At 32.6% G+C, this 27206-nt stretch overlaps 1 protein-coding gene across 3 annotated transcripts; it reads right to left on the bottom strand.

Moving 5' to 3' along the window:
- Positions 1–238: 238 nt before the first annotated feature.
- Positions 239–21336, bottom strand: LOC127721447 (uncharacterized). 3 transcript variants are annotated; one of them, XM_052228180.1, is made up of 15 exons: positions 21212–21336; positions 20774–20791; positions 13165–13203; positions 12667–12708; positions 10564–10593; positions 10248–10274; positions 9050–9079; positions 8431–8454; positions 7633–7653; positions 6432–6446; positions 6042–6065; positions 4612–4644; positions 3586–3606; positions 2804–2840; positions 239–397 (listed from the first exon to the last, which is right to left on the bottom strand). In XM_052228180.1, exons 1-14 carry the CDS (start codon positions 21252–21254, stop codon positions 2821–2823), a joined length of 387 nt encoding a protein of 128 aa, XP_052084140.1. In that variant the 5' UTR covers positions 21255–21336; the 3' UTR covers positions 239–397; positions 2804–2820. The 3 variants fall into 3 exon arrangements, with proteins under 3 accessions (XP_052084140.1, XP_052084141.1, XP_052084143.1); XM_052228181.1 differs by lacking the exon at positions 10564–10593; XM_052228183.1 differs by lacking the exons at positions 10248–10274; positions 10564–10593.
- Positions 21337–27206: the final 5870 nt, after the last annotated feature.

Raw genomic sequence — 27206 nt, 5'->3', positions numbered from 1 at the left:
TAAATCATGATAGGAAAGAATAAAGTATAAAGTGAGAGATACAAATGTATATGCAGGCGAGATTTGAATCCAGGCTATTGCAACACATTTACCGTATTTGACTTGAAAGCGTTTACAAAAGCGCAGACATGATTACAAATTTTCCGAAATCAATTCTGTTAGGAAACTACACGTACCTTAAAACCCGAATTATCCCATCGTAGAATTGGATAAAACAAAAACAAAAATAACACATTAATACATTGGACTTATTATTATGTAAATTAAACAAGACAAATACACTAGTATTAAGTATCAAATAACTTATGGACTGGGAAACAATAATAATAATTTACATTTTTCTAACATTGTATAGTGAGTCATTGTTGTTTGTAGCTTCTTGTTGTGGTCTTCTTCTCTACAATAGATTAAAATAAAAAAAGTTAAAAATAGCAAAAGACTTTACTTTCATTTCAATTTTAACCGAAAATATGATAAAATAATAACAATGTAACAGTGTATGAAAGTAACACATTATAAATGTTGTGCGACCGAAGCGATTTCCTGAATTTTCCTTCATCAAGAACGATCAAACCTACATAATAAGAACTAAACACGTAAATAGATGATGAATGACACAAAGGAGCCATAAACAGACAGCCCACTCAGCTACAATCAACTTTGCCTCGGAAAATTTAAGAGATGTTTGTTTAAAATCACATCATAACCGACGCACTTAATCGACGCACTTAATATCTAGATGATACTCTTCGAGGACTAACAGTTCACCATCAGTGGTATCGACTCAGTGCTCGTTACGTAATAAATTAAAAAAAACTACATCATTTACAACTCGAATAGAATATAAAAATATGTATTAATAGTCTAAAATTATTTGTCATACGCTAATACTTTTAAATTTGCATGCTACTATAAAAAACTAAAAATAGAAACCTGGTACAGTAAACCCATGTTTCTCAGAAAAGGAAAGAAGACAACAATTTAATATGTAAACAGATAAAAATGAGCACACACAAGACCATAAAAATGTATCTGTTAAAACTGCATATTTTGTGGTGCTCTTGTCGTGATAAGAAAAGCAGAAAAAACCATGGGAATAACCAAACCCCACCACGATCGTGGTTGAAATCAAGTGAACAGGATATTTTTTAATATACTATTTTGTTTTAATGTTATATCGTATCACGGTTATTGTAGTTCTTTGCAAGTGGACTAATTACAGTTTGAATAACTCTTAGTAACACCAGGCTGTCACAAAATGAAGATAAAGCGGGATCTACTAATCTGAGTGTATACTCTTAGTAACACCAGGCTGTCACAAAATGAAGATGAAGCGGGATCTCCCTATCTGAGTGTATAACGATCACAATGAAGGTGAAGCGGGATCTCCCTATCTGAGTGTATAACGATCACAATGAAGGTGAAGCGGGATCTCCCTATCTGAGTGTATAACGATCACAATGAAGGTGAAGCAGGATCTCCCTATCTGAGTGTATAACGATCACAATGAAGGTGAAGCGGGATCTCCCTATCTGAGTGTATAACGATCACAATGAAAGTGAAGCGGGATCTTCTAATCTAAGTGTATAACGATCACAATAAAGGTGAAGCGGGATCTCCCTATCTGAGTGTATAACGATCACAATGAAGGTGAAGTGGGATCTCCCTATCTGAGTGTATAACGATCTCAATGAAGGTGAAGTGGGATCTCCCTATCTGAGTGTATAACGATCTCAATGAAGGTGAAGTGGGATCTCCCTATCTGAGTGTATAACGATCTCAATGAAGGTGAAGCGGGATCTCCCTATCTGAGTGTTTAACGATCACAATGAAGGTGAAGTGGGATCTCCCTATCTGAGTGTATAACGATCTCAATGAAGGTGAAGCGGGTTCTTCTAATCTAAGTGTATAACGGTCACAATGAAGGTGAAACGGGATCTACTAATCTGAGTGTATAACGATCACAATGAAGGTGAAGCGGGATCCACTAATCTGAGTGTATAACGATCACAATGAAGGTGAAGCGGGATCTACTAATCTGAGTGTATAACGATCACAATGAAGGTGAAGCGGGATCTACTAATCTGAGTGTATTACGATCACAATGAAAGTGAAGCGGGATCTACTAATCTGAGTGTGTAAAGATCTTAATGAAGGTGAAGTGGGATCTACTAATCTGAGTGTATTACGATCACAATGAAAGTGAAGCGGGATCTACTAATCTGAGTGTATAACGATCTCAATGAAGGTGAAGCGGGTTCTTCTAATCTAAGTGTATAACGGTCACAATGAAGGTGAAACGGGATCTACTAATCTGAGTGTATAACGATCACAATGAAGGTGAAGCGGGATCCACTCATCTGAGTGTATAACGATCACAATGAAGGTGAAGCGGGATCTACTAATCTGAGTGTATAACGATCACAATGAAGGTGAAGCGGGATCTACTAATCTGAGTGTATTACGATCACAATGAAAGTGAAGCGGGATCTACTAATCTGAGTGTGTAAAGATCTTAATGAAGGTGAAGCAGGATCTACTAATCTGAGTGTATAACGATCACTATGAAGGTGAAGCAGGATCTACTAATCTGAGTGTATAACGATCACGCAGACAAGAAAAACAGCAAAACAGAAACAGGATACACGAATTATTTATCCTTTGATTATTATTGTTACTCTGTTTATTTTTGATTGTAGAATTCTGTAAGAAAGGACAGCGGTGTCATATAGGTTACTTAAATGAAATAAAGAAATATTTCGACAACAGTAAAATATAAAAACATTTCGCATGTTATATTTACCTGAACTGTTCTAATGATTATCCTACTATGTATCCATCTGAAAAAAAAATTTATGGTCAGTCATGTTGTATCTTGATTATATGATTTGATTTATTTAGAAATAACTGTAATATTTTTTCTGTCTATGAACATGATCAAGAAATAACATCAACATGTTGTGCAGACTGAATAACCCGCATAACATTTTTGAGGTTATTTCGAATAGACAGAAAAACTATTACAGTCAGTCCTTATACTTTAATTCTAAATTCCGTTTTTAAGGAATTAATCATGAAAAATGTTGGTGACGTCACGGTGACAAAATTATGTCTATGAGCTGATAGACAAAAAACTTTAAGCCAATCAGAAGACGTGTTACATCTAAAATTAAATTATATTCAATATGACCTTAATAGTTACCTTGAATAAATTTCTATACTGCTGATGTACATGATGACCATTTATAACTAACTAGGCAAATGACTATGAATAAAATTCGACATATCTACATTTGTGTAGTAAAGTAAGATGATAACTGTCATAAAATTAGAACCACAAGGAACTTCATTATCATTTCTGACTTTCTTACAGTTTATAGCATGTCTTGTTCTTACTGCTCAATAACATTTACTAGTTAAAAATAGAGATTTAGATGATTTTTCCTGGTTTTAACATTGTTTAATATGTGCTTGGGTTTCTGTTTATTTGGGTAAACCAATTATCCCCCTTCAATCATCTCTAATAAATTAAGTATAATCTAAACATTATTAATTTCTGGTTATCACCGTAATATTATAACTTACAGTTGTCTGGATCAGGCATATCTGAAACAAAACGATGAAATACATGTTTAATAATATAAACGGTACGAGCTTTATTGCACCAGATGAGCATTTCGACAACCAATGTCTATTCAGTGATGATCAAAGTCAAAATATTTGACTTTCCGTAACCTAATACAAACCTTGAAGAGCTGATAAACCCAAAAAGGATATAAAGTGTAGCCACATCAGGTCACGGAATCAAAGCTTTGCTTGAGGGAGATATATTCCATAATATACAATAAATCCAAAATTTCAATCAGTAAAAAATATCCGTATTTTCATGTCAGCACCAAAGCATTGGCTACTGGGCTGGTGTTACCATCGGGGAATAACATCCACCAGCACAGGCATAGACCCAGTGATAGTTATAACATAAACGGTACCAGTTTTATTGCACCCGATGCGCATTCCAACATTTATATATCATCTAAACTATTTTAGTATAATTAATTTTGCTAATTGCTCATCATTTTACTTATTCAACACGGTTTCCCATATTTGGTCAGAAACAGGCATATTGTGAATAGTTAACGACTAGTCAGGATGATATGGGCTGTTTTCAAAAATGTCAGTTGAGGGAGTGTAAAATAACTTGAGATGACAGGGCAGGCGAATTTCTTCTCCAGACTTGTATTTTTTCGCAAATACCTTTCTTGATATGATATATTTATCTAACTTAACTGAATATCAATGGATATTGTAATGCTACATGATTTTTTTGGCTATAACGAGTTTGGGCAACAATAGACAAAACTTTATTTGGTAATTGTAGGAAAATGTGCATTCAAGTTAACGTATATTCAAGATAGTTTAAGAAATTTTCTATTATACACAACTTATGGTTCCAATCCTTGACGCTTTTAGCAATACTTCTTTAATAGAGCAATCTTTGATCGCTATAAGACCCCCTTATATAACAGTTCTAAGAAGAAATAACATACTGAGGCAAATATAAAAGTATACAATTTGCGGTAGACCATGCTGACATTATAATGATATACTTACAAACTGGTCGAATGGCTCTGTATCCACCACCCACTGAAAGAAAAATCATTATTTTACTCAAACTCCATAATAATAAATGGTTTACAAAGAGTTTCATTCTGGCCACAGCTTATTGATTGTGCAAACAAAAATAATCAGCCAAGTTTGGCAACAGATTAAAGAACCGTTAAAACCTACCGTTAGATTGCACTTTAATGAGCTTATCTTTCGTGATGCATAAATTGGCCTGGGACACTTTGCAATCATTATAAACGGAATCAGAATACAATTTCTAACTCTGATACTTCTTTCTCTCTCTCTCTCTCCTTATCATAATCTGCAACATGTGTTCAATCTTTGTGATGATTTTTTTCCCAACTAGATAGCATTTAGTCACTAACGTTTGATTTCTATCTTCTTCGCTTACTGACAATAGGTCATTAAAACGAGCCTTGGCTTTGTTTTATGTTGAAAGTCGTATGATTTTGAACGACGTTCATATTTCTATGATTATTTTTTCATGTGCATATTGGGATATTGTGTGATTAATTCATACATGGTATCCATTCTTCGTTCAAGAAAAATAATAATACAATAACTGCTGGTTTTTCTCGAGCACATGAGTTCACCCTTTAGTGCTTGGTCGGATGTGTGTTGTTTCTTACTCTTTCTTTTTAGTGAAATGTTTTTCGAATGTTAATTGTCTGTTCGCCATTGGTAATGGTGGTGTATGTCTTTTACTAACGCATGGTAGTGTATGTCTTTTACCATGGTGGTGTATGTCTTTTACCATGATGGTGTTTGTCTTTTACCATGATGGTGTATGTGTTTTATCATGGTGGTGTATGTCTTTTACCATTGTGGTGTATGTCTTTTACCATGGTGGTGTATGTCTTTTACCATGGTGGTGTATGTCTTTTACCATGATGGTGTATGTGTTTTATCATGGTGGTGCATGTCTTTTACCATTGTGGTGTATGTCTTTTACCATGGTTGTGTATGTCTTTTACCATGGTGGTGTATGTCTTTTACCATGGTGGTGTATGTCTTTTACCATGATGGTGTATGTGTTTTATCATGGTGGTGTATGTCTTTTACCATGGTGGTGTATGTCTTTTCCCATGATGGTGTATGTCTTTTATCATGGTGGTGTATGTCTTTTACCATGGTGGTGTATGTCTTTTACCATGATGGTGTATGTGATTTACCATGGTGGTGTATGTCTTTTACCATGATGGTGTATGTGATTTACCATGGTGGTGTATGTCTTTTACCATGGTGGTGTATGTCTTTTACCATGATGGTGTATGTGTTTTATCATGGTGGTGTATGTCTCTTACCAACACATGGTTTTTGATTTTTCCCTTGATACCTGATTTCATTTTTATCAACAAAAATCTTATTATATATAAATTACGTTACGACAGTAAATAGATAAATTATATACTTACAGTATCCCGGATGCATGTACCCTACTGAAAATAAAGTAAAATATAATATTTAGCTTAACTGTTCAACTTTTTTTAGAGTAGTACAAATGAGAATAAAATAAAAAATAATAAAAAATACGTATCGGGATTTTGAAAAGAAATAGTTTCAATTTTAAGTCACATTATTCGCAACATTCAAAAATGTATTTTGTCTCCCAAGCTCGTTTTCATGAAATTATTCTTAATTAAACAAGTTGAGTAATGCCTTTATAACTTGAATCTAAAACTTTGAAATATAATTTAAATTAATTAATGAATAAATAAATTATCTTACACTGTAGACAACATTTATTAAAACAGATAACAATTAATCAAACATGAATAAAAAAAAAATATTTGATCTGTACTCACCACCGTCAATATCAGCTGCAATAGATTAATTAATGCATGTTAATTAATGCATGTTAAGACTGATAAACAAAGTGCCCTTTACGCGAGACTAATAAGTGGACAGATGGCTAATACCGTCGTAAAATAAGATGCACAAAGATATGAAGATAAAATTAAAGTTCAATAAACTTTTTATTATATTAATTGTTAACTATCTGATAAATATAACTGCTAGAGGACTTTATTAAACATTGGTTACTGAAAACACCTTATATCTAACAACTTCATGATATTCTGAAATTGTTGTGTATGATTTCAAAACATTGTCCTGCAATAGGGTATCTTTATTTCAAATGTTCATTCTCAGACAAGAGTAAGGGTTGACGAATTTACAAAATTCCGTGGTTTACTATCGGAAACAACATATGGTTATATAAAATGCATTTACCAATTTGTTATTATGCAGTGCCTGTTCATCAGATATATTTTTACACGGATTTTTTTGAGGGGGTAAAATGATCAATGTCATTAGTGGAACATAACTTCTGTCCCTTTAGGAACATCTGACTTCTCCCCAATATTTTACACGTTTGATAGTGTTCAAAATTATGTTTTCGATGTTTTTGTTCATTTGACTGTCAATTGTCTTTTCGTCGTATGTTTGGTAGTAGAGTTGTCGGTCTAGACTTATTGCTTTTTATTGGCCCATTGTTGTCGTTTTACTTTTGATAGGTTTGTTGAAACAAATGATTTATAAAATCTTACATTGGCTTTTTACTGTGGATGCATTTATTTTACTGAGTTCCAATTTACGTGGATCGAGGAAAACTTTTCATTCTCGTGTTTTTGCCAAATTCTGCATACAAGCATACAGAACATTTTGTGATTTGTTGAACATTAAAATTCGTTGTTCATCTGTATCCATGAAATTAAAAAAAATTGGTATCCCTCGAATACAGTATTTCCATAACAAACAGAGGCTTGTTTTTCTCCATGTTGAAGATCTCACTGTGACTTTGTGATGACGAATAGCTACTGTATACTTAATAACAATATAAAAAAAAAACACAATTACATCTTCGTTTTATACTTGTTATATGTCAGTCTCTGTGGCATTGCAAAACATTAAATTATATGTTTTTCTTCAAGAACCAAAACACTTTTATAGTCGCAATATATAACATTTTCAATATTTCACAAATAAAAGTAAAATAATACATACATAAATGCTCATATGGATTATCTGAAAGAGATAAGAAAAAAAAAATCATAAAACAATATGTTATCAAGAAGGCAACAAAACTAAGAAAAAAAGAAAAGAATTTTCATGACGCAGCACAATCATTATAATATCATAAATACATATAGATAAACTCATCATAAATACCAGAATTAAAATTGTTTACGCAAGACGCGCGTTTCGTCTACAAAAGACTCACCAGTGACGCTCGAATCCAAAAAGTTAAAAAGGCCAAATAAAATACGAAATTGAAGAGGAATGACGACCAAAAAGTCTGAAAGGTTTTGTCAAAAACAGTTAAGGTAATCAGGTAATCTATTCATGGGGTAGAACATCCTTAGTATCTAGAAAAATCCAAAGTTTTATAAGAGTTGGTCTGTATAAGCGAAGCAGGAATTTCTCACCTTGCTGTTACTTAGGTAATACCCGGCTTATGGTGGGAATTGCGCCTGTATGCTTTGCGTGTGCCTTTGTATGCTCTGGTATTTTCTTACCAGTTTAACAGCTAAATGTTTTTTAATTGTTTTATTTTGTGTATACATTTATACATTATCAGAGCGATCAATTGTATTCATCAGGGAATCTTGAGTACCCGATGTTCCTGATGGTCAGTAGAGAAACCCGTCTATTATCCCTATCGTAGTAGTGATATGTTTATGTGATCTATTTCGGTAAATTTCGACCAAACAAAATTTCCTCCAACAAACGACGCAAACCCCCGACGCAAAACCTGTTTTGAATAAAAAAAAATTTTCCAAAATAATATTAAACACTACTTACAAACATCAGGCATATCTGGTGCATCTAAAATAATAAAAAAAAAAACATGTTATTAAAAATTCAAGAGGGAAAGAGAACGAGGGAAGGTATCGACAATGGTGGGGTTCTTCTGTCGACTTTTTAAAAAAAAAAAATCGTGAGAATGTTCCAATGTCCCATATACGTATATATATATCTAACTTTGTTGAATTGTTTTCTCTAAAATTGCCTGGGTTGTAAAGTGTACTATGAATTTAGGAACAGACTTGAAAAGTGTCCTGACTTTTTCATTGTGCCTTTACTATCTCCTTGACATTTATCCTGCAACCATTTTCTTCATTATAAAAAATTGAACATTAAAAACAATTGAGCTTATTTCGTAATAACATAAACGTTACCGATTTTTTCGTAAGTGTGAATTAATCGACATAGTCGAAGATGTTATTGTACTTCGTCACTTATCCTTTATTTTTTATACTAATAATAATAAAGCTCTAAGAATTGTGTTTTTTTGGGTATAATTCTGTTAACATTAGCGTAACCATAGACATCTTGATATGTTATGTGATAACCCCCCTCCAAAAAAAATTACAAAATAAACAACAACAATGACAACGTTTTACGGTATGAACATACATACCTCCAGCAAAAATTATTGGTTGTGATCTACCTGTTAAGAGAAAAGATAATCAAAGGATTATGATGTGCAAGGGATATGATACATTTCAGGTAAATTATGTAGAGTCAGTTAATTCAAGTAAATCTATAATCGCATAAAGAGTTGTATTCAAAAATGAAAAAAAAAACCCATAACAAAATAACACAAAACAAGTACTTGCAATCTTATTCAACAATTCTTTTTTAACTATGCCCATCTTTGATGTTTTTCGTCTCTAGGAAATAATGTTATCATTGCAGATATTTGACAACTTCTGTTTAAATGTCTTAAGATTTTTTGTTAACTAAGAATCTTGATATATTGTAAAGACACTTCATCAACAATTTTAGATTTCTTTTGGTGATAACACTCTTTTAATGTTTGGGATCTCATACATCCTGGACTTCCAATTGTATGGCTTAGAGTGCTCTTTATGAAAAGCGCTTCTAACGCATAAAAGTAACAAACGTGTTTTTGAATTCTTTAACTATTATTGAAAACCGTATGTTGAAATTTGAACTTTGGTGGATAGTTGTCTCACTGGCAATCGTTCCTTATTTTTATATTTTTGATGTATTTTGTCTTTTGTGTCGTTGATTTGTTGTCTCATTGACGTTTACTCCACATCTACTTTCAGTCATGTATTAATTATCATGCTCTACATGGTATAAATATTTTAACCGTTGGAAACTATGTATAAAATGTTGTATTTATAGTCGTATAGAAGAATTATAACACAAGACAAGATATGTATCTTGTCCAGAATACATATTATCCGTTAACCTGATTGGTACGGTTTATTCTTGACTTTTCTATAAATAATAAACTCAAAACACATGCTATATAAACTCAGTATTGAATACAAGAAAATACTAGCTAGCTATAGCGTTGTTTAAAAGTAAGAATGATGACAAAAAAGGTACGCATGCAAGCACTACAGCCATTTTGAAGAGATAACATATTGGAAAAAAGAGTAGTTTACAGATTTATATTTAGATTAGAATTAGATAACCCGAATAATTCAGTCGTAATAGTCCTCTGCTCTTTGATGGCTACATTTAACTCGCGTGTCGGAGTGTCGATCACGGGGAAGGACTGCATTATTCGGGTTAAGAAAAAAACTACTCTATACATTTTGAAGGAAAGTTTAAATGGATGCTATACTAATGATAAAGCTTACCAACTGGTTGAGAGAAAAGGTCTAAATCTAACACGAATTAAAAAATATCATCAAAATGCAAGATGCTAGTGAATTGCATAAAGATCAATTTGAAATTCAAATATTTTAGAAAACAGGAAATATGATTATTATGCAAAAAAATAGTTTTTCAACAAAGATTCGTTTAGTGCTTCATACAACTTTGATCTGTAACAATTATATATTAAGAAAAAAATACAGTTCTTTGCATAAAAATAATTAGCTAAAAAGCCAACATATCAATGAAAAGCTAAATATATATGATTGCTATTAAGCTATAAGAAAAATGCTAGCTTACCAAATTGTGGAAAGGGTGAATAACCTCCTACTGTATGAAATAGAATTATAGATAAATAATAATTCAATTATTTCACCTTTACGCATGTCACTTTTATTTTTGGGAGGAAGTAGGAACGACCGACGACGACTACTGGACCATGAAACGCTTATTTTTATAGTATACATACATATACCACAGGTTAACAATTGTTAAAAGAAGATTGTAAAACTTCAATTCTCATAATCCGCATTTAAAGAATTTCAAACTCGTGCAAAGAAATTGTCGTCAAGACCAAGGACATGTGACAACCGATTTGTAGCCGACACGACCAATACTAGACATGTACAATCGTTATTAAACATATATTGGATAAGTTCAGACACAGATTCGTGTTTGTGATTGATCCTACCAGGTGGGTATACATCTGAGGATTGATAACATTTTAATAAGCAGAAACCAAAACGTTGTGATTGGTAAAAAAAACAATGGAAATCCAACAATTGTTGACACGTTAATATCAGTTCGGTGTACGCCCAACGATTTTACCCTTAGTTCTTGTGATTCTAGAACGACGAACTCTACAGATCAACAAACATAGCAGACCTTCTGCAGTATTCTTAATTTTAAACTAGAAGCTGGAAATATTAACTACCGAGATTAAGAGTATAGTTTTCAATAAGGAGGCGCATTGTCGTGTATATAAATGTCGAGAATATAGAAACATACCACGGAAAAGTAGTGTATCAAAACCGCAACGAAGAAGCGTATTAAACAGCGGAGGCTGGTTGCTATCACTGTTATTGAATTGTTAAGGACATGGATGAGGAAATAAAATACAAACATACATACGAACATACATACAAACATGAATAAGGAAGTATAATAAGGCATTACATTACAATACATCTTAGACAGAATAATTTATTTTAAATGCAAATATGGTCAGAGAGATCGTAATGTAGATTTTTCTTTGTTGTGTTTTTCTTAATGTTAATCGGAATCGGTTAAAAACATTCACAATATATGCAATAATAAATAACACACACCTATTCTCCAACGTTGAGTCTAAATTTAAAAACATAATGTGACATAAAGAAGATCCTTAAAAAACATGTCCTTTTTCCAGAAATAAGTTATATAATATGTATCCGAAACATACAGAAATAGTCAAATAAGTAACAAGGACACGGGATATGTTCATATTTTAAAATTAAATAAAGAGGCTGTCAATAGGTCATAAATAATTTTTAAAGAATTAAAAGCTACACATGGTTGTGATATGAGATGAAATTTTAGATTATTCGAAACGCTAATGTTTTTCTACCATTTAATAAGCCGTATATGGCACAACTTTTCGATTATTTTGGTTTTCTATGCTCTCCGTACTTGATTTTCCTCACACCTGTTTGATAATATAGCGCCACTGGTGAATTTGATGTAGACGAAACGTGCGTCGTGGGTTCCGAAATATACGTTTGTTATCGTTGATGAATTTTTTCAATCAATGTATGATAATTATAACCAGATTCTGATGTTTGTTGTTAACAACGATATTTACATTAAAATTCCCCTTATATCATTACCACTTACAAAATAGATGAATTGAACATATGGACAATGAATATATTACTGTTCAATGAACAAAAAAGAATCGGAAGAATAAAAATAAGAAACGAGCAGGACGTTTATTGTTTAATTCACCAATGTTCGACTGCATGTTTGATTGATATGTTAAATGAAGCTTAATCCTAAACAGCGCTTCGTACGCATATTGTTTACAAATTATTATTTTTATTTACACTATAGGAAAGCCACTCGTCGTTCCCTCTTTATTATAGTTGTAAAACATTTCACTGTAGAATTAACAATTTCTGCTTAGTCATAACTTAATACCAGTCAGGGTAATATTATTTCATTTATAAAATCTATTATGTTTAATATCTTATTTATGCAGATTCGCAGAAGCACCCATTGGAATTTCTACTTGTCAATTGATATAATCACCAGGACTGACGTTAATGTCAAGCAGGAAGTTTAAAACGCAAATTATGCCTGCATATCACAATTTTGTCATCCTATCTATGTATATTTTTGAAACATACAAACATAGAATGTACTTACGTAACGACGATGAGGATGTTCTTCTACTTTGAATATATCTATCTGTAATGAATAACAAGGTCAAATTTTAAACCAATGGAACAACATTTCCTAGTTATTATCTATAGGTCATTTTGTCTATGTTACGATTGATTAGACGATAATATTGATGATTTTTTCGTAATAAATATTTCAAATGAGTAAATATATACAAATATAGAATACTTACATGGAACAATATCCCGATAACACATTTGAAAATTAATTGATGGTCGGCAGCGATTGTAAGTATAACCAATATGATTCGCTCTACTTTCTGTTTTTAAAGTAAAGCGACAATAGTTTACCGATGTTAAAATCTTTAAGACCTTTTGGGCTTCACTGGTCAAACGTTTAAAAACTGAAATTTCTTTGACTAGGAAATAATAATTACAAGAACACTTATAACATTTTCAAAGATAAACATTGAAAAAGACCAATCAAGTAAGTTTATTGTGAATAATAGCATTGAAAACATACTTGCTGTTCTTCGGGGTATTGCTCTGAATCTTCTGAAAGCTGTAAAATAAAATAATAAAGCATATATTATTGTTAGTTTTTTTTTTATTCTTGATATCAATTGACATGGATCTATTTACCTTGTTAAAACTGTAATATGTAGGAACAAATGGCATTAATAACTCGACCATGTATAACAATAAACCATTTTAAACACATTTCGTAGCAAGTCGTAAAGGTCAACTAGACACGTGTACTCTAGTACACTTGGGAACGAAACAAATGTTAATAATACATTCGATCAAATTATTAGTGTTGTCTAATGTATTACATTGAAAAATCACATTTAGACATTACATTTGTTGATTTTATACTATGCACATCATTTGTCATTGCATTTTTACCCCTTCATTATTTAAGTAAATAGGGGAGACACTCTAATGGTTGAAAGATAATCTTAATGGAACACTAGTAAACCGATGTAAATATCCCACAAATATATATTTATGATCAATTGGACTTTCAAACTTTTGGGTCTGAGTGGTCTCTTTGCGGTACACCAATTCACAAAACGGCTCAGACGCACCAAACATATACAGTGTTATTTTTACCTTTTGATTGAAAACAAAACAGTAAATATTCAGTTTACAAGATGGAATACACACTGAGGGCGATTTATCAAATACCAGTCAACCCTAAAATGAATTATAAGGCGGGTGCAACATATGGATCAGAATCTGCTCACCCTTATGGAGCACCTGAGATCACCCGCAGTTTTTGGTTGGGTTCGTGTTGCTCAGTCTTTTGCTATGTTGTGTTTTGTGTACTGTTGTTTGTCTTTTTTTTTCTTTTTCTTTTTTAGCCATGGCGTTTTCAGTTATTTCTGACTTATGAGTTTGAATTTCCCTTTGGTATATTTTGCCTCTCTTTTTTTCATAAATGTATCAAATGAAAATGAAAACTACCAGTGTTACCGTACGGTTGCCTATAATTGCTTACACCCACTTTATTTGAACTTTGGTGGATAGCTGTCTCATTGGCAATCACACCACATCTCCTTATTTTTATATTACAAATTACACTACAAAATTTAGTTATTAATTTAAACACTTAGTAGAACTGCAGTATATGGAAGTCTTTATAAATGTATTAGAATATTACATCATCATTGGAATTATTTTTAAAGATGTAAGACAAACACAAAATCGCATTAATTATATCTAATTCGATCGGCGTGTAAAATAATAACTAAATTAATGGAATTTGTTATAAGGAGACAGATGTACCAGTAATATCTTGTCGTATAAACTGTAGTCGATGATGCAAAACGAAGAGCAACATCACAAATGAAAAGTTCATATTAATCAATGACCGTTTCTCACAGATAAGACAGATAAATTGCATACAATAAGTTATAATTGTTCCGGTAGAATACAGATGTCAAGAACCAGTTAATTTATTATTTTAAATTAGAAACTAAAATAAAGAAACCCGAGTGAATCGCATGAATTCCTTACAGAGTGCTACCGAGAGCGTGGACAGAGTAAAACTACTTAGTGTTTGACTGTTGATCTTTTTGCAATTTTTGAAGACTGAAGGATCAGTGATCTTTTTGCAATTTTTGTAGACTGAAGGATCAGTGATCTTTTTCCAATTTTTGCAGACTGAAGGATCAGTGATCTTTTTGAAATTTTGCAGACTGAAGGATCAGTATTGCAATGACAGAACGTTTTCGTTTGATTAATTGTTCTTAGTATTAGATCTTTCGTTTTCTATAAAGTCAAAGGATCTGTCTGAACTGAAATAAGGGATAGGAACAAGACGTATAAGGTTTCTTCCTTTTTGGTATTCGCGAATACCCCACCCTCTGCCAATTGCAATTTTCATGAAATTTATGAAGTTTACGAACTGATTTTCCTTAAAAATAAAAAAGAAGTATTTTGATAAATGAATAATCCGTATATACTTCCAAAACACGAATCAGCTGATTATCTACAGGTATTATGATATTGTTGAATTCCGGAACGACGAACATGGGTAACACTATATGCCAGGGCGACTGGGTGATCGAGGCATACAAATAAATAACCGATGTGTGTGTAGAAGACTTCGTAAACGTTAAATTATAAACTCATACAAGAATAAACCCAAAGACACAAACACAAACACAAACAAACATAGTCGGAAAAAAGTTGTGGTTGTGCAAAAAAAAAAACACATTCATTTAATGAAAATCTCTTCTTATATTTCTTTCGCCCGAAGCACTTTTCTGAATTTATTTTCGTAAGAAACACACAAACCCAAATTTTTAAAAGCAAAGTTTCTTTATACAAGTAGAAAAGTTTGGACCTGTATGACCTGTTCAAAGAAATACTAATGTCATCCAACATGTACATAAATCACTTTAATTTCCTATAGGCTGTCCAGTAATTGTTAATTATGAACATTTATTGTTTGTAAGAACTTGTTTAATCGAGAGAGAAAAGACTGACATCGTTTGCATAAGTGAATACTAACAACTTGTTCAGAAATAGTTGTCTTAAATTAAACGGCAAGAATTGGACAAAGTTAATAAAACACACCCTACCTTAGCTATGTCTAAATTACTTATATTCGACGAATAATTCCTATTTAATTTTTGCAATTTTTTATTAAAGCTTCAATACATTTTCAAATACTGTAAACTAATTTTTGCGACTTTCGCGAGAAGAAAAATATCGCGAATATAAATCGCCGCGAGTACGTAAAACTTAGATCTTTCCTATTTAACTACATCAAATATATTTGAAAATCGCGAAATCAAATCACTAGAAAGGGCTAAATGCGAAACAAAGTATCCGCGAAAATAAGTTGGTTTACAGTAATTAGTCTGATTAAAAAAATGCGTGTTAACGTGCATTACAATAACAAAAGTATCATCAAAAGTACAGAACTCTAAGGTAAATTAAAAAAGGAGGCATTCCATTAAAACTGACAAAATTAAAAGTTAACTATATCATCCAATGGAAAAAAAACGAAAACAAATGCCATATTCCTGATTTGGAACAGGCATTATCCGAAGAGAAGACAAAACTTGTTATTTTAGGAATAATAACTACATGTAGTATATGCAGACTTGGTAAAAAAGATAATTGTTTGCACTACTGATTTAATCTGTTGGCTTCCTATTAATACACGAAAGTGTGAGTTATACACCAATGAGGAAGCATTTAAACTGAAGACATCTAGGAGCAACATGAGGTTGTTAATATTGACCTGTCTTTACTATACAAAAACTCTTAATCGTCCTGGGGCGTGTTTTATTGGTCTATTCTGCACATCTCCAGAATGTCTTCTGGTGAAGAGTCCAAAAAAATGAATCTGGAGATAACCTGGAGATATTCTACGGAAGATCAATAAAACAAAAATTCAATTTGCCGTCGAATATAGCAGATTTTTGTTATGTTGGATGACATATTAAATGAAGTTTACGATGATTTTATAGAAAATTAAGATACGTCCGGTAGACATGACTGTAAAAGTGTGCTCTGTTCGTGACATGTTTCTTTGTTCTTTCCTCTAACTCAATTTTGCTAGACAAATCAGGCGTAAACCCCCACTATTTGATTTTTAAGAATAATCTTAAACTGCACAAAAATTCGTCAATGTTTGTCTTGAATATGATCAAAAAGGACATCTTGTCTATTCAATTTTTTTAAAGTAACCAAACTGGATTATTTTTGTATAAAGCAAAGATATCGGAAAGTTCTCAAAATCATTTTTCTCTGGTGGTCCTTGAAGAAAATCTTCTGGTCCTAACTATTATTTCTATTGCATAATTTCGATGGTCAAAACCTTCGGACCACCACTTTTCAAAAATTTTCATTGTATATGGATCTATATGCAAGTATATATATACAATGTATACCAGACATTTCTCAGACTGTTTTTTCTTCTTTTTTTTTTAATAAATCCGTTGGTTGTGTACTGATTGATACTTCAGTCTTGGAGAACAAGATTTATTTCAGTACTATAGTTGTAATTAGCTTTGAGCAAACTTCCAGTAATTGCAAATACCCTTATTTCGGTGCTTTGTGTCTATTGTCTTAATGTAAGTTTTTTTTTGTGTGTCTCGTACCGATCTTTTGAGTTAATCTAATTGCAATTGATTTGTGCAGGTTGTTCTAATTTTGTTCTGTTACACCACTGTCCCAGCCTCGGGGAGGGTTAAGCGCTCACAAACATGATATTGTACTGTTACACCACTGTCCCAGGTTAGGGGGCTGGTTGGGCCGGATCCCGCTAACATGTTTAACCCCGCCACATTCTGTATGTATGCTCTGTCCAAAGTCAAAGTCAAATGTAATTCAGTGGTTGTCGTTTTTTGCTGTGTTACATATTTGTTTTTCGTTCATTTTTTTTTGTACATTAATTAGACCGTTAGTTTTCTCGTTTGAATTGTTTTACATTTGTGATTTCGGGGCCTTTTATAGCTGACTATGCGGTATGGGCTTTGCTTATTGTTGAATGCCGTACGGTGACCTATAATGGTAATTGCTGTGTCATTTTGTCTCTTCTGGAGGGTTGTCTCATTGGCAATCTTCGTTTTTATATCAACCCTGCCATATTCTGTGTGTGTCTATCCCAAGTCAGGAGCCTGTAGTTTAGTTGTTGTCGTTGGTTCATGTCTCGACTCATATTTGATATTTTGTAAATTATTTTGTTATGTATAATTAGGCCGTAAGTTTTCTCGTTTGAATTGTTTCGCACACTTTTCACGTCGGGCCTTTTGACAGTATCGGGTTTTGTCATTGTTGAAGGCCTTAATTACGGTTGTCTATAATTGCTTACATCCACTTCATATTTGAACTCCGGTGGATAGTTGCCTCATTAGCAATAATACATTTCTTCGTTTTTATTTATTTACCTGACTTTTAAACTCGTGTTTTGAACCGAGTCCTGAACATGCATGACATATTTGTCACTGGGCGTTAATAATTAGCAACAAACAATCAACCAATTAAACTTGTGTTAAATAAGAAGAAAAACCATTTGATATTCATTCATTTAGTGGGGTGGGCTGGTAATTAAGAGCTGAAAAATATGCATAATAAGCGACAGATTAAAAATGTTAATAATGCCCTCTATAAATTTAAACTGACCACCACGGAATAGCCCAACTTAGTGTTGAAAGTAGCGTTAAACACCAATCAATCAAAATCCCTTCCCTAGAATATCAAATAGTCGTCCCTTAACTTTTATTGTCCGTGTAGTTCTTATATTTATCCAGCTTATCGTCATACAAGGATGTCCTATTAAGACTGTCATACCATAAAAACGTTTATAACACAGCTCACATTCCAATATATCTGCATTCATAAATTTATTAATGTCATTTAGACTAAACGACGCCATGTTTGCTATGTGCCTCTGCCGTCTAAACTACCTATCAAAAACGAAGAGGTGGAAGAGGGCCAGAAGATCTTCCCTATGCAAAAAAAAACAGAAATGGACCTCTTCTGGCTCACTACCGAAGAACAAAAAAACACGCCCCTGGGTTTAAACAAGATGTGAATACATTTTAGAGACCACCATGAATTTAGAATGAAACAAAATTCCATATTAATTGATTGGATTATTGAGTGTTGGTGATTAACATCACTTTTATCTGTATAGTGACGGCCATTTCTTATTGGTGGACGATGTCTTCAATGGATATTCCAATACTTCACTTCTTAGCATAAAAAAATAAAAAAAAAACTTTATAAATTTGGTGCGTCCCAAGCGCTTTTCTGGATTGACCTTCACCCGAACGCTAATAACAAAACATTTGAAATCCAGGATTGTTAAAAAACGTGAGAAGCTTTACTACAAAAAAGGACATAAAAAGGCATAATTCATCTTCGATCGTCAACTTTGGCTGAGGGAAGTGGAACTTTAGTTTCTCAGTAATGTTTAAAACAAAAATTATAACTGATGTTAGTTTCGAAGCACTGACTACTGGTCTGACGATACACTTGGAGAGAAACAGTCCACCCGCAGTGGTATCGACCCAGTGCTCGTAAAGGAAAATAACACTTTATAAATTTCTTGTTGACAATGCGCATTGTTTTTATTTACATGATCCTTCAGTAGGAACCTAAATATGCAATAGCCAGTGATGCATAAATAAGTAGAAATGTACAGAAAAAAAGCTTAACAGACAAAATAGGTTAATGTGACAATAATTGGGATCTAGCAGCCAAAACTGTGTTAACATACAACACAACTGACTTAAGAATTCAAATAAACATATAAATTAATCTGACAAAGACGCCAACAAAAAAGTTGAAGTAGATAGTAATAAACTTATCAAAGAGTTTTAGAACAAATAAAGAAAAAATTATAGCCAAATTAATCTTGGGTCATATTTCCTAATTGACAGAAACAATATGGCGATAACTTGTAAAATATATGTTTCCTTAACAACTTCCTCTTGACATTTATGGTCACTATTATAATGTTTGGGATAACAATAGACATAATATATTGACTGGAATATTTCTGTTATTTCATTGTCGCCAAACAGTTAAACCAGATATAACTAGTGTAGGCTGTCAATAACGTGATTCTTTTATGCAAACAAGTTATATTTATCAAGCAATTTATGGCAATCATCCTGCCATAATCAATCTTAAAATAGAAGCAAATCATTCCGGCAAAGTTGACCTTAGACGGCTGTTGTTTGCCTGTAGGTTTTAATGCTTTCAAAAGTTTTATATATTAAAATAAAATTCAAATATTTGGTTTCAAGCGTACCTGGTTAATGTCATGGTTTCAAAATCAATTATTTTTACATTTATAGTAAGCCGATAACGCATTTAAGCGACAAAATGGCAGTGATCGCAAAATAAATTTCCATGGATCACAAATTCACTAAAGTATCTTATGTTATCAACACAGTAGCTATTGAATTTTCTAAAACAATCATTGTTAAATCAAATTTAAGTAGGCTTACATAAGAGTATTATTCGAAATCGAATAATTTTCATTTCAGTAGAGCTACCTATTAATTTTCCAATACCGTTTAATGTTCATTGCTACATTCTACCTGGTCATTTGTAATCTAAGCAGCTATACGACGACCTTTGGAGACAGTTTAGGATATACGAGAGTCCTTCATTTCCGTATTCTTTATTTTTTTGGATCATTTTTGTTTATCTTCAAAAATAACGCTTATTCTGTAAAATTCTCATAAACAGTACTATATTATTGAATTCATCGGTTATCATATGATTTCGTTATTCTGTACATCATTCATTATTGTAATCCGTATTTTTTACCTAATTCTTTTATTTTTCACAGTCATTCTTTTTATTATTTTGCCATATTATTCTTTATTCTTGTTCCCTGGGGGAAAAAGAGGGGGAGGCATTTTTTTTCCTTCTTTGACACGGCTAACATATCTTGGTCTATATAGTACTACCAAAAAAAGCCTACTAGTGATCTGTCCCACTGATCACATGGTAAAATAATTAAAAAGATCAAACACAAAAATCAAATCACATGAAGGGCTTTTCAAGTCACTAAAAGCTAGGGATGTACAAATACGAAGAAATAAAACTAAGAATGTATAAATACGTAGAAACGTTAGGAAAATAAACAAACTTACTTTGTGATGAGGCTAGTACTGCAAAAAGAGAAAAATGTTTGAATTAACTACATGTGATCAATATAAAAACAAAACGACGAACTGAATGGCAATCTAGTGCATATTTACGTGTATTTTTTCGACTTTAATGTAAACAAAATTATTCAAATTACGTTAAGCATTACTAGAAATATTATCAACAATTAGTGACGTTTGGTAAAATCTTCATTTCAGAAAAAAATAATGTTTAACTGTAAGAGATAGGCGATAAAGGTTCGCAAACTATAGAAATTGTATACTTCACAATATTAAACAAATTATACTAATTCCTTTTGAGCATTTTGAAAGTAACGATTCTCATTGTCGAATTTAAGGTTTTCTGCTTTTTGTTCTACTGAAATGATTTATTACAAACTTTTCTTAAATTTTCATAATAATAATAATGATGAAATCACTTACCCGTTAATGTGAAAAACAGAAGAATTTGAAGGTAAAAATTCATTGTAACGGGTTTTTCTTATTCTTAAATCCAAGTTATAGATGTTAATGTTTATTTTTCTCGTTGTATTAAGAACGATACCTCCTTATATATGTGTGTTGACAAACGTCACAATATCAGAACGACCAAAAGATAGAAGTCATAGAGGCAACCTTTAAACGGATAAACTTGTTGCAGCCCGATTTTCAATAAAATTTACTCCAGTAAAATTTACCTATAACGTTTAAATGATCGTATTTAGTAGTATTTTTTATTTGATAACTATTTGATTTATAATCATATAAATGGATAATATATTTTTGGGTCTCCCTTGAAATGGCCTCACGATGTAAACAAGCTATATTTATCACTATTGAATTATATATGTGTTTTGTCATGGGTAATTATTGGATCGCACGATTATAGATCATATAGTGGTTATTTGCGATAAATGGACACAAACATGTACTTACAACTGTCATGTGTTATAACTGTGTCTACGCACACTCTATTTACTATTATAACGGGGAAAAAACAAGCACACTATATTGTTATGTACATGATGTAACTATCCAGTTCGTTCACTAATTAAAAAAAAAAATAAAAGCTTACACGTTGATTGTTTTACCAATCTGCATGAAAACGGTGAATAATGAGCTTCAAGCATGAAAGCGCGCGACATGAAAATAAAAAAAGACGTTGCACAAAAATAATCCTATTGAGTTCGAGTTAATGTCAAGTCGAATTATGAAAAATTGAAAAAATAATCTTAAATATTGCTTTTTATCTTATGAGATATGTATATATATATATTAATTTTTATTGCACATATAATCAAACAATGATATGATATGGGGTTACAAATTGAAATTATATATTTATAGAAAATGAAGCAGATAATGAAATGAAAAAATTTCAGGTCTGCATGAAGGTATAAATCTTGTTGAACAATAGAGATCATTGTGAACTTAAACTTTTAGAACAAACTGTTTAAGTCATTATTTGCCGTTTAAGTCATCAACAAGTCCAGCTTGGCTATGTCGTTCCCTGTGAGTTACCACTTGGATATTGCAGGTTCACAAAGAAAGTCTCGTTGAATGCTCATCTGTTCAAATATTTCTTTATACTATGCAAGGGACATATTGATACGGACCAGTAAAATTTCCTCTTTGAGGAATGCAAGGCCATAATTATTATTTTTAGGAGTTATTAAACCAAAAATACGATACAAAATGCACATAATTCCAAGGGAATTGAAAAAAAAAATACGGAAAATCTAAAAACACTTAATATATCTATAAAACCGAGTGATAAGTTTCACTTTAACATTGATGGTCCTGTATAGTCATTCTTATAGTGTAGCAGTGGCGGATCCAGAACTTTTCATAAGGGGGGGGGGGGCGCTGACTGACCTAAGGGGGGGGGGGGGGGGGGCGCTGACTGACCTAAGGGGGGGGGGGGGGCCCGCTCCAGTCATGCTTCAGTGATTCCCTATATAATCAACCAAATTTTTCCTTCGAAAGGGGGGGCCCGGGCCAAACAGCCCCCCCCCCCCGGATCCGTCTATGTGTAGTCGTCAACATTATTATGTTATCAAAATATATTTTTAACACGTGCAAAGAGGAATCTTACAGATATATGAATGACACAATTATCTTGGTTCTGTTAGGAATACAAAAACAAGTCTTTGATACATTACTTGTTTTTGGTGTTTTCAATCATCATAGATTTATTGTAAGAGTCGTTTTAATACATTCCTTTGTTTGGCTTCATAATCGATCGTCTTATGTCAACATTGCACCTATTTCTTACTTTGCTCGCGTCTATAACTAGATTATATACAGTGTATAACTTATAGATGATTTATATCTATAATCTTTTGATATTTTGCGTTCTTTCCCGTGAGAAATAATAGATTTTTAAAAATTTCTATGCATTGTGATTGGGACCCCTAATCAATATGAAGGCGAAACATATACACAATAAGTAGATATGGCATGACTACCTATGTGAAAACAAATTATATGTTTTCTTAAGGAAACTTCGTATTAAAGTTTTAATTGATTGTTCCTTTCTTTTATATAAACAGAAAGGAGATTTGTGGTGTATTTTAAATAAAGATAACCAAAAAGACATCATCAGGGCAACATACAGTCACCAACAACAGACAGCCTCTAAATATATTGCTTTCCCATCTCTTAAACAAAACACCTGACCTGACTACATCCTTAAACAAATTAAATGCCATTATACATAAATAATGCAAGGTTTTAAAATGATGTCAAAGCTTTTGTTGGTATTTTATGGCCCATTATTTTCTATTCTCTATATTTCGTACGGATTCTTTTTTATTCTTTATATTTTTAAAAACTTTTTTGCATTTTATCACGGGGGATCCAGGAGTCCGTATTTCACGAGCGATGAATATAATTTTTTGGGCGATTCTATATTAAAAATACTATACATATCGTTTTTTTTAACGTAACTAATATATTTTATTGCAAACTATTGCTGTTAACAATTTACTTAGTGAACAGCATTGCACAAAGTATCCCTGATATATTAGTTTTTAGGTATCTAGGGAGAATATCTAATAAGAGTAAATTGATATTACATTACAATATTACAATAATTTAAATAATTTCATGTTTACCGGAGTATTCCACGTCTATCCGATAATGGTTTTTCATATTAGTTAATATACAGCGTGTTGCAATCATCATCTTTGATTTGATGTTCTGGATTTATTCATCATTTTAACCGAATTTGAATAACTACGGAATATAATATTTAGACAAATTGTCCTTTGTTAACAGGTAAGTTGACCATAATCTTCTTGATTTTTGTATCATAAGCAAATTTTACACTTATTTGAACTTTGTGCAGTTCTGACTAAAATATAAACAAACTACTCAGGTAGACATGATTATACACAACATCAGAATATACAACACAAAGTTACAAAAAAAAAGAAAAAGAAACAAAAAATACTATACATATCGTGAAAAAAATGACATTGTTTATGATGTTGGTGATCTACCCACCCCCCTTTTTTGGATCCGCCACTTATTACTCTTTGTTTTATGCCCAGTATTCTCTAACCCGTAAAGCCCTTCTAGACCCGCATATAGCATTATCTCAAAATAAACGCATTAGACATGTAACTGCATGTCAAACATCCCACATCTGTATAGCCAGTTTTGTCCAGTTCTTTGGAAATAATTTCAGTGCATGACTGATGACGCATGCGTATTAGATGATACCTACTGTATCTACGCAACTGGTGTCACTGCGCTTGATTTCATAAAACTTGCGTAAGTCAAACTAAAGTTAGAGTGCGCAAACGAAAATGGGACGGACAGCCAGATGGAAGGACGGTCAAGGGTAATACTTAATGCCCCCGTTAGCTACGGTGGTTACATAAAAAGTTGATGTGGTGTTGCTAATGAAACAACTTTCCACTGGAGACCAAATGACTTAGCTATAGGTGTAAGCAACAAAAGGTCACCGTCGATATATTTACTTGTCGGTATCGGTACATACGATATTGCAATGACCTTACGATTGATTGTAGTTGGCTTAACGCCAAGGAGAAATATTGTAATCAGGTCAAGAACAAATAAAATTAAACAATTATATGTTCGTTAAGTTAAGTTTGATCATGCAAAGCTTGGTTAAACGGGCCTGCAATTGGAAAAACATGGTGTACTAGGTACTCCCATAATTGTAATGAATCTTTTACAAACACCTAAATATTATTTACGATTTGCTAAGGATTATTCGCCTGTCCGTCCTTATTCCTAATCATTAATTTTTATCCCCGGCTTAGTAATATTTCTCGGATTTGGATTGGCCAATGGCCGTCGATTCGGACTAAGACGGGGATAAATTCGTTATCTACGTTCATATCTGTAGATACGGGCATGTTTGCACCCTTCAGTACCCGGTAAACCCTTCGGCTTTGCCTCATGGTGTGTTGGGGTACTTCAGGGTGTTAAGATACCAATATCTACGGATATGAACGTATTTAGCTTATAACATAAAGTCTATTAGTAGTAAACAAATAAAAAAGGTAGTTCTTATATAAACTAAATATTCTGAGAGACAGGAAGTGTAGATAAATATATAATTCGATTTGTTTAGGAATATCCATCTTCTCGCCCTTTTCCTTATAACATTTTAATAAAGACTATTACTATGATCAGTAAACAAATGGAAAAAAACGACAGTTCTTATGTTAGGTTTTTGTTGGATAAATTGATCATATGTACTTTATTAACATGTATTTTCATTTCCGGCATTTTATACTGCAAACGACGTATCAACCCATTTTTATTAGACGGTATGTTTTATTATTGAATGTCGTTGGCCAGTAATGGGCAATTACCGGGGACAATGTCATTTATTATTAGTTTGCCATGTAAAAACAATCCGCACAATAACTGTCATGTAACGTAATTCTGTCATGTTACTGTATTTTTATTGGATTCTATGCGCCTGTACAATACTGTTCATTAATGGATAAACGTTTATTTCGTTAATGGTCATTTGAAACATTTTGGAAAAGGGGACAACCAATTGATATTTTGGGAGGATAGAGGGGTCAGGAGAATTTATTTCGAATTGACTATTCATTTTCATTTGTTGCTACGCATGTACGCATGCGGTGAAGCCGCGCTAAATGTATTTTATTTTTTTAGTTTTGTTCACAATTGAATCCTGTATTTTGTGTGGAGATTATTCATTGCTATCCTGTACTGGGTGACATCATTTGTTTCAAGCTCTTACCAGGCCAGGATATACATTTCTAAAATCCTCCTGCCTGCCTTCCCCAATAATCAAATGGTTGTCTCTTACAGGAGAGCAATAAAATTCAAAAGTTGCTTAAAAATGAAAATGAACCTTTTTAATTTTGCTGGGTCTGAAGCTGTTTCTTGACATAACTTCGTCAAAAGCGCTCAAACCACAAATGTTTGCACCTGTCCTAAGTCAGGAATATGATTATAGTAGTTGTCGTCTGTTTATGTAGTTCATACGTGTTTCTCGTTTCTCGTTTTTATATAGATTAGACCGTTGGTTTTTCCGTTTGAATGGTTTTACACTAGTAATTTTTTGGGGCCTTTTATAGCTTGCTGTTCGGTGTGAGCCAATGCTCCGTGTTGAAGGCCGTACCTTGACCTATAATGGTTTACTTTTATAAATTGTAACTTGGATGGAGAGTTGTTTCATTGGCACTCATACCACATCTTCCTATATCTATTGGAAAATAAAAGATGTTTCAATACACAAACACGTCAAGAGCTTTATGACCAAAAAGGGACATACAATAGAATAGCCAATTCATTCAAGGTATAAATGACAATTAATAGAGCTTCATGATCAGTTCTCCTAATTTTAACTTTTTTTTAAAATAAAATGTAAACTGCAAACTTATGAGATAACTCGATTAAACCCATGCAGTTCCGTCATCAGGCCATAACAAGGCACAATTACGGAACAAATAGGAATATACGATACCCATATTCGTCACATATAAAAAAGAAAGTATACAATTACAGATTGGAATACAAAAAAAGTCAGAATTACGTAAAGCGAAAGAAACCATGTGCAACGATAGGGTTTGATTATCAAACTATACATCATGCGCAGTTTGAACAACTAAATGCACGAGTTGCCATTCTAAGCTTAACCATACGCGAAATTCAAAGCAAAACAGGAAGTAAAATTTCTGACAGATAGGAAACGAACTCACACGTACAACTCATCATTGTCAAGCGGCTGATATATATTGATGTCATTATGATCAGCGATCTCTCAAACACATAAAAGGATCTCCTTTGTGCCACGTTACAAAGTAGGACAAAGGATTGTGAAGGGCTATCATGAGAGCACTAAGGAACAAAACTTGTTAATTAGTGAAAATTAAAAGTCCTTTCATGCGAAAACATATTTATTTATAATGAAGTCTTAGAGTAG

Source organism: Mytilus californianus, unplaced genomic scaffold (assembly GCF_021869535.1).
Source record: "Mytilus californianus isolate M0D057914Y unplaced genomic scaffold, xbMytCali1.0.p SCAF_12, whole genome shotgun sequence".
NCBI lineage: Eukaryota > Metazoa > Mollusca > Bivalvia > Mytilida > Mytilidae > Mytilus > Mytilus californianus.
Note: the sequence above shows the minus strand (reverse complement) of the source record. Positions and strands in the feature narration are given on the sequence as shown.